Source organism: Chelonoidis abingdonii, chromosome 2 (genome assembly GCF_003597395.2).
Source record: "Chelonoidis abingdonii isolate Lonesome George chromosome 2, CheloAbing_2.0, whole genome shotgun sequence".
In the NCBI taxonomy this organism is placed as follows: Eukaryota; Metazoa; Chordata; order Testudines; family Testudinidae; genus Chelonoidis; species Chelonoidis abingdonii.
This window is the reverse complement of record NC_133770.1, coordinates 255577607-255589860: the sequence shown is the minus strand read 5'-3', so window position 1 is coordinate 255589860 and position 12254 is coordinate 255577607. Positions and strand designations below refer to the sequence as shown.

Here is a 12254-nt window from a genome sequence, read left to right as displayed (position 1 = left end):
CCAGTCAAGCTGGAAGGGCATATTGGGAGGCCGGTCTCGAGCTAAAATCGTTTCAATAATTGATTTAGATAATGGCATGAGAGAGTACATTTGTAAAGTTTGTGGCTGATATCAAGCTTGGGAGGGGTTGCAAGTGTGTGCTTGGAGGATAGGACATGTGAAATTCAGAATGCTCTTGGACAGATTTGGAGTAGAAATGCGTCTGCTGAACGTAAATGGTTATGAATTCAATAAGGACATAATTCCTTTGCAAAGTTACTTCACATAGGAAGAAACAATTGCCACACGTACCAAATGGGTAAATGGATGTCTAGGAAGGAAAAATAATAGTAAACTGTGGGAGAAGGATGTGGGACATGAGGTGATAGGTAAACCCCTCCTCTTTCGGAATAGGTTAGCCTGCTGGCCTGCACCCTCCCGCATTCAAATAGAAGAACCAGAGGCCTGCCTTCACTCCAGCAATCTCGGTGCTACCCCGGAATCACTCATCATACAGAACTCTCTCAGCACCTGGCTAAGCTGCTAGCCGCCCTGAGTGCCGGCCCGGCCCCCCGGAGCACCGGCCCGCCCTCAGCACCCAACCGAGCTGCCGGCCCCCTGAGTGCTGGGCCAGGCCACTGGCCTGTCCCCGCCCTCCTGTTCCCCTCCTGCAGGCCAGCCTGAGCACTGCTGCTGGTGGGTCCAAGCTCCTGGCAGCCGACTGGAGCTGAGCCCCAGATGTCTCCAGGGTAGAGGGGCAGGGAAGGCGGGGCCTCCTAAGGAAACATGGGCAGGGCCATGGCCTGAGGCAGGGAAGGCTTAGCCTTTAATACCCGCCGTCCATGCATGGGGGTCATAGTGGATCACAAGCTAAATATGAGTCAATAGTGTAACCCTGTTGCAAAAAAAGCAAACATCATTCTGGGATAGATTAGCAGGAGTGCTGTAGGCAAGACATGAGAAGTAATTCTTCTACTCTATTCCATGCTGATATGGCCTCAACTGGAGTGTTGTGTCCAGTTCTGGGCACCACATTTCAGGAAAGATGTGCACAAATTGGAGAAAGTCCAGAGGAGAGCAACAAAAATGATTAAAGGTCTAGAAAACATGACCTATGAGGGAAGATTGAAAATTGGGTTTGTTTAGTCTGGAGAAGAGAAGACTCAGAGGGGACATGACAGTTTTCAAGAACATAAAAGGTTGTTACAAGAAGGAGGGAGAAAAAATTTTCTTCTTAACCTCTGAGGCTAGGACAAGAAGCAACAGGCTTAAATTACAGCAAGGGAGGTTTAGGTTGGACGTTAGGAAAAACTTCCTAACTCTTAGGGTGGTGAAACGCTGGAATAATTTGCCTAGGGAGGTTATGGAATCTCCATCATTGTAGGTTTATAAGAGCAGATTAGATGAACACCTGTCAGGGATGGTCTAGATAACTTAGTCCTGCCTTGAGTGCAGGGGACTGGATGAGATGACTTCTCAAGGTCCCTTCCTACAATTCTATGATTTTGTGGGGGCACACACTTCATAGTTTCTGTGGACTGAGCTTGTTGCACACACTGGAGGCTTTTTTCATCCCTCCATTCCCCTCCACAAGCTCTTTGTGTGCTATCCTCCTATCCCCTTCTAGTTCAGCGACTCCCCACAACATCCCCAATCTCCCATCTGCCTGGGGTTCTGTGTGCCTCTCATTCCTCCTCCTCCTCCCTTACCATGGTCCCCCATTCTCCCCTACATGCTAGTGATTATGTGCTCCAGCCCCATCCCTATTCTTCCCTCCCACTATACCAGGGTCTCCCATTCTCTGCCCCATGCCAGAGGCTGTGTGCATGCCCCCATCTTCCCATATCCTCCCACTATTATTTGTCTAGGAGATAAATTGTTCAGGGTGCCAGAATGTCAAGCCCTATTGGGAGAATAAGCAGAGGCTCTGTTATGCTGCAGGGCATTAATGGCTACCTGTGACACTCTGTGCCTCGGGGGAACTCCCTTCACCCCTATGTTCATGCTTATAAAATGATTGTGTGGTATCCAATGCAGTTTGTCATGTCTGGTGTCTTCGGCAGGCTCATGATGCACTGAGCATTGTTGTTATAGTAATGTTATAGGTTGTAATTTCATGTACATAGTTATGAGGCTGAAAATGTGTCCTTATGGCTTAAAACAAGCCCAGGCAAAAACTCTCTAGGAGCAGAGACCCAGGCAAAACTCTCCAGGAGCAGAGGGGCAGTTCACACCTCATCAGGGCATGTATGCGACAAACCCAGCCCAGCCTCACAGGAACAAAGGACACTGACCTAGGCAGCCACAAAGGATTTGTTGGACTCTTGAGTGAGTCACCCCCCCTTCCCTTGGTCAGTTTGGGACTATGATGAGGTAATGCTCACCTGACTCTGAAGGGTGGGGGGGTCAAAGCCAAGAAGGAAGAAAGAGCATGATAGATGGGAGAGACGTTTGTCATGCTCTCTCTCTCTTCCACCTCCATCTATAGACACCACCACCATGTGACTGAAGTGCTGACCAAAAGGGAGAGCCTGGCTGAAGGGCAACCAGCCAGCCTGTGGTGAGAAGCATGCAAGTTTGTAAGGGCATTGAAAGTGTTAAGATAAGCTTAGAATGCATTTTGCTTTTATTTCTTTTGACCAAATCTTTGACTTATAATCACTTAAAATATATCTTTTGTAGTTAATAAATTTGCTTGTTTGTTCTACTTGAAGCAGTGCGTTTGGTTTGAAGCCTGTCAGAGACTCCCCTTGGGATAACAAGCCTCATACATATCAATTTCTTTGTTAAATTGATGAACTCATATAAGCTTGCAGTGTCCTGCGGGCATAACTGGACCCTGTAAGATGGCGGTTCCTTGGGTTGTGTCTGGGACTGAAGATATTGGCTAGTGTGCTCCTGTTGCACAAGCCTAGGAACAGCTTACATGCCAGAGGCTGTGCGTGAACAGCCCGGCAATGGGGGTTCTCACAGCAGAGCAGGGTAAGGCTGGCTCCCAGAGTTGAAGATTGGAGTGACCTAGCAGATCACCAGTCCAGATAACACCAGGGGAACGTCACAGTGCCGTCAACCAGTTCTTTGATCTATAGACAATTGAGAGCTGTTTGAAGTGGTGGCTGTGCTAAACAGATGGCAGGATCTATGTTTCCTAGATTTTCTTCCTTTAAGTTTTCTGATTTCCCCCCAAATCAATAGGGTTCTGGCCATTGGTGCCTGGACTGTTCCCTGAAATGTTGGAATTGATCAGATGCAGCATTCAAAATTTGTCACATAATACCTATACAATGCCAACAACCCTGTGTGGGTTGTCAGCAGCAGGGATCAAACCTGGGATCTCTAGAGCTTAATGCACGAGCCTCTACTTCCTGAGCTAAAAGAGAGTTTTCTTTTAATCAAGCTTGTAGCAGGCTCATCAGTCTCTAGCTTTCCTAGCCACCACTGGAGGGGGACAGAGTGCCATGCTGAGCAGGCAGGGGTTACGCATACCTGAAGACAGACAAATGCAAAAGTGCCATCAAGTTGAGCAAAAGGCCTGGATAAATGTGGCCAATTAAAAAACAAAACAGACAACCCAACATATCCTCACATATTTCCCACGGGAGTGTTTTCCCGGCCACTTCATATACCATGCTTTCCACTATGTGCTTGCTGGATGATTTACATTTCAGTAACCCAGATGGCTGTGCCAATTGCACTGCCTGGTCTCAGATATCAACTGTAGCATTTCAAAATGTTCCTTATTTAAAATCCCAACTATTAGTGCTGTCACAAATTCTTCTTTCCTGATAACCAAGTCACAATATTATGCCTATTATTTCCACACATTCTCCAGACCTGTTTACCTTTGGTAAAAAGTAAGTTCACTTGTGCATTATATTTCTGTTTCACAAGAATGAAAAGCAAAGTCAGACATGGAAGTAATAGCCACTATTCTTAGAAATCAAATACTGTACAATGAAAAGGATCAGTCCAATTCAGTAGCCCATCAAAAGGACTCAGTCCACTGCTGAGTCCAGACAAGGATTACTGCAAAACAAGACTGCTTTAGTGAAAAGTCACTTTTAAATTATATGTAAGGAAAGTCAGGTGCTGGAGGAGTGTACAAGAAGGGATGATTCTGAAGAACAGGGTTGGAACTCTATCTGAAGGAGCTTAATCTGCTAAGCAGATGCATGTGGTATCCCACCTAGTTTGCTATTCAGTGTGAATAGGATTGTATTTTAGTTTTGGTTCACATTTGTAAGAGCAAATTTATGTCTCAGTCTGAATCTTCAATTTTAAGAAATGAGCCTTTTATTCACAAAACAAATAATGCCTATTTAACGTGCACAAAATCCCTAATTATTCATTTAGATGGATTTATGCTGCTTTCTGCGTTGAGGATTATAAATATTAAGCACTTTGGGTACATTAGGAAAATTTGGCTTGCTACATCCTATCCTCCTATATTTGAGCATAATCAGCTCACATTGCATTTTCTCCTTTATTGTCTAATAGTGGGAACAGTGGTTGTGCATTAATTAAGACAATTGAAACAAAAAATGGTCTATAGCTTGTTGAACAGCACTGGTGTGTGTATATGAAGAGTATGTGGCAGCTTGAACAAACTGCATAATCGCAGTAGCAGAGCATCTCCCAAGAATTTAAAGATAAAAATATGGATCTCTCTCTTTCTTCTCGGCCTGTAGGATCAATAGCTCGTGTGTGTGTGTGTGTGTGTGTGTGTGTGTGAGAGAGAGAGAGAGAGAAAGAGAGAAGTTTAAGGTTTACGTGTGAACACACTATATGTTTGTCTATGTGAAGAACTTATCAAAGGAAGGCTAAGCTTAGAAAATGAGTTTTCCCATTCCATTCTATACCTGGTGAGGTCTGTTGTCATTCTGATTTCTTGCAGGAGTGATCTCACCATTAAAGTTCATCAGAAGTTTCTTCACTTATACTAACAAGCTTTCCCATATTGTTCAACAGTTCCACTGTGCCTGTAGAACATAGTTGTTGTGGTCATGGAGGCAGAAGTGATCTCTCAGATAACTGGAGCTAGTTCTAGGGAGGGCTTTGAATATTGAGACCTTGAACTGGACTCTGTATTCAGTGGAGACAGTATGGAGGGTGGAGCAGCAGATTGGTGTACTCATAGCAACCTTGTTGCTAGAGCAAAAGGCCATTTTGTGTTGTATCAGCTGGAGTTTTTCAGGGCACATAGCTTCATTCCTAAATATAATGAGTGGCACTAATCAAGCCTAGCAATCAAAAATGCATGAATGGTGTGACCAGATCTGATAGGATGGCATACAATCTTTTGGCCATTCACAGAGGAAGTGCATGTTTTTTGCGTCTATGGCTAGTTGGCTGTGCACTGACTTATTTTGAGGGCAGATGCCCTCAAGAGAGGAGATTATTGTTGAGAAGGAAGCTCTCTGAAGTGCCTCCCTCTTCCTATCAGTGTCTTCCCAGAGTTTCCTGTGTTAAGCTTTAACCAACTGGTCTTCATGCAGGTGGTAATTTTGCTTAAACACTGAGAAAGCAAAAAGATGGTGGGTAATGTTTGCTTTATGTAAAGAAGTATAGAGTTGGGTGTTACCCATGTGCTGTTCGCACTTCAACCCATGACTCATCAACTCTGACTAAAATTCCTTATTGATGTTGTATAGTATGGGGAGAAGGCCTGAGTCTTGTTGAACTCTTACAGGTAAGGTCTTTTATAGGTGGAGGAACAGTTAGCAACCCTTTGGATTTGGTCTGAGAGGAAGGACTGGAGTAATTTCAAGGCCTTTCCACTCATCCACACAACTTCTTGTAGGCAGGAAGGAGTGTTTATTGGTCAGCACTATCGAAGATCTCCAGCATGATGAATATGGATGAGCTTTTCTTGTGTATGGACAAGTGCTGTCTGGCTTGAAACCTGCCTGAGAAGGATCCAGAATACTGGCAGCTTACTGCTGGTGTTGGAGACTGGCTTTTCCATTAGCTTGTGTAGAAAAGGGAATTTAGACCTCGGGTGATAATCTTTAAGGGTTCTTTAGTACAGGACAGTTTACTGAATGTTTTAGGAAGGTCCTGTGGACAAGATACTGCTTTCACTCCAATTTTAGACTGGCAAAGCTCAGTTGCCTCCGTGGAGTTCTGTCTAATTTACATCAGCATAAGTGAGATCAGAGCCAAGCCCATTAGGAACACACAGATTATATACAAAACAGGTTTCCCGGCTGTAATCCTTTCATGGCTTTATATAATCAGGAAGGCAATACTGATCACAAAGACTACTTCATTGACAATCATGAAAAAGTGGAGAAGCTCTTAAATCATCAAAGTACTGAGCCTCTGAATGTATATTATGTATTTCTATAGACGAAGGAACTTGAATACTAAAGATATGAATTCATGTTAATATTGAACATGATTGAGGAGAAGAACAGAAGTCTTATTAGGTTAACAAATATCCTTAGGGCATTTTAAAGAGTTTTCAGGTTTCTGTCCCTAGAAGCTGCTTATTTAACATTCAGACCTGGAATGTGCATTTTGCATGCATAATACTTCTTATGATTTATTTTAGTTTTCTTTGCTAAAGAACATGTTTTTTCCGAGGGGGAAGCAGAAAGTCCTGCTGTTCACTGAGCTGAGTCCATTGTCAGAGGCATACATGTATTGAGTATGTCTCTGTAGCACATAAAGGGCACTAATATTGTGCCTTATTGGCAATAAACCTGGTTGACCTTTGCTACTGAACTGAGCCTGTGGTCTTCTTGGGCAGTTTGATCAAGGTCTGCTGTATGGGCTATCTGGCCAGAGCCAGTGCAGCACGCAGAGAGAACACACATGCAGCCAACAACTGAGAACAGTTGGCTCAGGTGACTAGGTTTCACCTAGAAAGCCCTGGGCTATCATCATAAGAGGGAGCCTGCTTCATTAGAGATAGGGAGACTAGGGGCTAGGAAAGCTATAGGGCTCTCTGGAGAGGCCTAGGAGAGTGACCTGGAACCAGATACCCTGTGGAAGGAGGGAAACTGAGGCAGCAGCAGGGACTGGCAGTGCATGAGATCAGAACCTTCATCCACAATAGAGTTAATGTCAGTTACTGCATTAGTGTGTTCATTTATACGGTACCAGTAAGTACTACTGAGACAGGCAAAACTGATCTGCTGAGTTCACACTGTTTCTAAACAGAACCAAAAAGCCAATAATGACTAGTGCAAATGGGATGGCTTTATAACCTGTTAGGAACCAAAGGTAATAAATGCCATCACTTCGGTATCTTTTGGACCACAGAAATGGCACTCAAACTGAATGTAGTCCACATGAAAGGTACTAGATTGGTGTCAGTATTAGATACACCTTGCTAATTCATACCAATAACTGGGAGACCCACTGAATTACTGAATGGGACCAGTTTTCAGTAGGAGTTGATTCACTCTCTATACCCTTCAACCCTCAGCTTCTGTTGACCCTGCCAACAAGTCAGCCACTCTGAAATGTAATGTGAGTTTTGTGATTTCCAAGAAACATGAATGAAAACATCAATCCATTTCCTACAGAGCATCAAACAGTCATCAGGTGGTAGCGTTTGCTCACTACTTTCTATGATGATTTCATGCTAATTACTTGGTGGCAAACTCTCTGATCAAAACCTAATTCATTCTGTGAGGGCAGAAATCTACCCCCTCATCCTGAAGCCATTTAGCTGTCCTAACAAAGCTATTCCAGCCTGAGAGCTGGAAAGGACCACAGCATCTCTTCCCTTTCCCTGATTCCATCTGCCCTCATGAGAGGACCTACACAGTGTCTGATGCCCACACCACATTCTACAAGCCTGTATTTCTGAATGTTTGGACACTTAAACATATGCAGATCAGCTGACGAGAAGTTTTGCTCTTACTAGAGTACATAATTGGGCATTATAATTTCCCTGAAACAACTCTCTTGTATAAAAACAGCTTAAGATTTTTTTGCCAAAATTAAACTTTTTTCCAAATACAAAATGTAGCACTTGGTTGTAAGCCGAGGATACTTACTTAGTATTGTGTGTATCAATGGTGTGAAAAAGCTCGTGCAATTCTTCTCCACTTAGGACTCCATCAGCAAAGTAGGCTTTGAATTCCTCAAAAGACAGTTTGCCATCATCTGAAACCAAGAAAACAAAACATCATTAGCTACGGATACCGTTTGTTGTCTCCTTTAATTTAATTAATTTAAACATAGAAAAAAATAGAATCATGGGACTAGATGTTTAGATTAAATTTATTTGGAAACTTTGATAACCGATTGTGTTGAGGCCACGTAGTGAGTATTAAATTAAATGTATCATTAATAGTATATCTATCAATCAACCTTTGCAGACATGTAAAAGTAATTGATCAAATAATGTAACATAGTATTTATGTAATCGGCCCTGCAAAATTTAACACAAGTGTTTCAAGCCATGGAGAGAAGGTTACTACCCATTTATTGTCTGACCCTGAGAGTACCACCTTTTCTCCCATTTATATCTATATAGTTTGTTTGGTGAATGGTAAATGTAGGTCCCATCATCAGCCAGAAGAAATTCTAGTTTTTGCATTCGTGTTAGGAAGGTTTTATTGAAGACTGATGCCCAGCCACCTTTCTCTAAGTAATTTGCAAACTGACAGGCCACGTAGAACTCTCCACCTCACTACCTTTCGTTGAAACCTAAAAAAGGGTAAGTGCCATTCTCAAGCATGTACTGGAAAGAATCTCAAGACATTCTCTTGGTCATAGAATATCTCGGAAGCACAGAAAATAGCCAACTCCTGCCTGTTTGTATCTGTGAGATATTATTGCCTGTAGCAGACATCGTAAAGTAGACATCAGTAATCTGACTTAATTGAGACCTAAGTTTTGCAGGTCTTTCTGGACCCTGGGCACCCATAGAAAAATTCTACTTCTAATACTGCTCCTGCAAATGTTACTTGGCAAGAAAATCTCATGCCATCGTGTATATTTTTCTGTCAAAATCTTTCTGTTAGTAGTTGAAGTCTTAGTTGCATCCCATTCTGTGGATGTCTACAAAGGCACCTGGAATGGAAAGATGGCTGAGAGCTTCGGTACAATATTCTGTAGGACCTGCACTAGGACCCTCTCCATGAACTTCACAACTCTACTCCTCACAATGGTACTAAATTGGAGACTGAATAACGTTAAGAGTTAGGGGCACCACGTTTCTACCCTAGGGCAAATGAACTTGACAATTTCTGCTGGTGATTTTACAGACCCACACTGGTAAAGTATTAGGTGTTTCTGTGCTCAGCACTGCAATGCCTAGGTGATTTAGGAATCTAATTCTCATTTTCAGAAGGGATTTAGGCACTTAGGAGCCCAAATCCCACTAGTAGTTGACTCCTAAGTGCCTAAACCCCTTTTAGGAGCTGAAATATTTTCAAATCAGTTAATCATTGCAATGCTGAGTGCAGCAATGTCTAATATCATTAAAAATCTGGGCCAGAGTGCTTAAGGTTTGTCTACACTTAATATGCTACAGTAGCTCTGCTGTGCCAGTGCAGCTGCAGTTATTCTGGGTACACACTACCTACGGCAACAGGAGGGATTCTCTTGTCGACACAGGTAATGCATCTCCCCGAGATGCGGTAGCTCGGTTGATGGAAGCATTCTTCTATTGACCTACCACTGTCTACATGGGGATTTAGGTCGGCTTAACTAAAATGAGGATTTTCACATCCCGAATGATGTAGTTAAACCAACCTAATTTGCTAGTATACACCAGGCCAAGTCTCAGATGGAACATGAGTCAACCCCATTTTCCAAACTAAAATATAGTCAACTTTTTTTCATACTTGGGTTTAACTTGTTCCAGCTCATATGTCCATCCATAATTATACATCTTCTCTGTTTGAGACGATGCTAAACCACCACCACCTTTGCCTTTTGATGACTGATGGCTAATTGTAGGTGCAAGGGGTGCCTAAGGCCTAATGTAATTTGAGAAAAGTACCATATCATGGAAATAGTTAGAACAACAGTATTAGGAATTGCATTAACCCCGAGAGGAAACAAATAGTCTCATTATAATACTGCTACAGCATTATTTGGCAAAGTCTGTTTCCTCTGCTTTTTACTTTGGCCTTAATTGTAGCATGCAGTGAACTAACATGACACAACATCCTTGACTCAATCTCTGCCTAACTTCTCTTATCTAATATTTCCCAACTATTAGCATTTCAGAGCTGGATTCCATATTAATTTGTTTGCTGGATGAAAACCTCTGATACGTATACTTTTTAAACTGGCTGGTGTCACTTCAGTGTGATGTGATACATCCTTCCAGGAGGATTCAAGATGGGATTTTCAAAATCGCTTTAGGCATTTTTGAAAATTCCAGACATAGTAAACATTGGACAGAAGCCACATTTTAAAACATGTTGGTTTGGATGTGTGGCTGCTGTTTTTCTGTGAGCCACAAAAATGAAATCTGAGCAGCCTGGTACAGTCTACACCAGGAATGGAGCTGCTGTAATTGTTATATAAGTATGTGGCTGCAAAGATCAATGGCCATTCTCCATTCTGGAAGGTGTGATTCTGGACTGCAAAGAGCTGCAGTCAGTGCCAGGCTCTGGTTGCTGTTGTATTTAACGTTTAAATAACAATATTTGTAATTGTTAAATACAAACTCTTTGCCTTAATAAAGAAAGCACACAGTAGACTCTGATTTTTTAAAAATACTATTTATTAGAGCTATCTGATTATATACCAAAGAATCTTCCTCTATGTACAATCTTCCTGTAACTACAGTGTGAAGGCTGAAAAAATAGAACTCAGTGCACATATTCCAGTGTGTTTTTAACCAGTGGAATAATCTGACAAAGCATCACATTTTGAGCAATTCTTCTGACTGGAACAGTTCAGAAATAGGCTTTTAATGCCTTCCAATATCTTACTGTTGAAGTTCAGCAGAACTAATTGCTAGCAATTAATCACTGGATGTGATGGGCAAACAGCATGGATAACTGAGCCCATTCCCAGAGCAGTCAAAGGTAATTCTTATAGGTCATCCTGCAGTGCAGAACAGACTGCTAATACTACCTTCAAAGAAATTAGAAATAACAAAGAGATTGTTCCAATTAAGCAGGAGTCTCTAAGGAAGGTGACTATAATTTTTAACTGCTAGAGTAGGACATGGACACTTGCCTTATTTAAGTCATGTTGTAGGGAGAGGATTTAGAGTATATTGGGAAAATAAAAACATAGACGAAACCAGACACAGGGTATCAAACAGACACTTTGGGTCACTTTTTTAAAAAAAAAAGTTGCCTCCTGTGTGCAAACCCGTAGGTACATGCGATTCAGATATTAGCATCTGCATATGCAAGTGGCAGAATTTCAATCTGCAGGCCCTGTGATCTGTAGGCAAAAGTGGTGCATTCTATCACCTCTGCACACCGATATTCTCAAAAATTGCATTTGTACATACTTTCATGGGCACAAGCAGCAGTTGGGTTGCTAAGAGCCGCCCTTTAAAAATAGCTCTTAGACTCTGTTACTGGGTGTTAAGTTGTAGGACACAGCATAGAGGTGCAGAGGTTTTCTGCTGACTCCTAGTGAAGTCAAATGTTAGGATTCTGCACAGTGACATAACACTCACCCTGGCAGGCAGAGCAGGTGGGTCCTTTTGGCAACCCCAGTGCGGTCATCAGAATTCAGATGGCTTGTTTAGCCTAACCAAAAGAAGGTTGAGGGGGGGATCTGATTGCTTTTTATAAATATATCAGAGGGATAAATATTAGGGAGGGAGAGGAATTATTTAAGCTTAGTACCAATGTGAACACAAAAACAAATGGATATAAGCTGGACACTAGGAAGTTTAGACTTGAAATTAGATGAAGGTTTCTAACCATTAGAGGAGTGAAGTTCTGGAACAGCCTTCCAAGGGGGAGTAGTGGGCAGACATATCGGCATCAAGACTAAGCTTGATAAGTTTATGGAGGGGATGATTAGAGGAAGCCTAATATTGGCAATGAATTTGCAATTGATCTTTGATTATCAGCAGGTAAGTATGCCCAGTGGTCTGTGCTTGGGATGATAGATGGGGTGGGATCTGAGTTACTACAAGAGATTCTTTCCTGGACTGCTGGCTGGTGAGTCTTGCCCACATGCAAGGTTTAACTGATCACCATATTTGGGGTGGGGAAGGAATTTTCCTCAGGGCAATGGTGGCAGAGGGCCTGGAGGTTTTTTGCCTTCTCTGCACATGGGGACGGGGCACTTGCTGGAGGATTCTCTGCAGCTTGAGGTCTTCAAACCACAAT

General features: G+C 42.5%; 1 protein-coding gene across 1 annotated transcript in view; it reads right to left on the bottom strand.

Annotated features, from left to right (window-relative positions):
- NECAB1 (N-terminal EF-hand calcium binding protein 1) overlaps positions 1 to 12254 on the bottom strand; it is a 140236-nt gene that overhangs the window by 88552 nt on the left and 39430 nt on the right. Inside the window, exon 3 of the mRNA XM_032795324.2 lies at positions 7989 to 8097. Coding sequence (XP_032651215.1) covers positions 7989 to 8097 — 109 coding nt within the window. The remainder of the gene's footprint in view (positions 1 to 7988; positions 8098 to 12254) is intronic.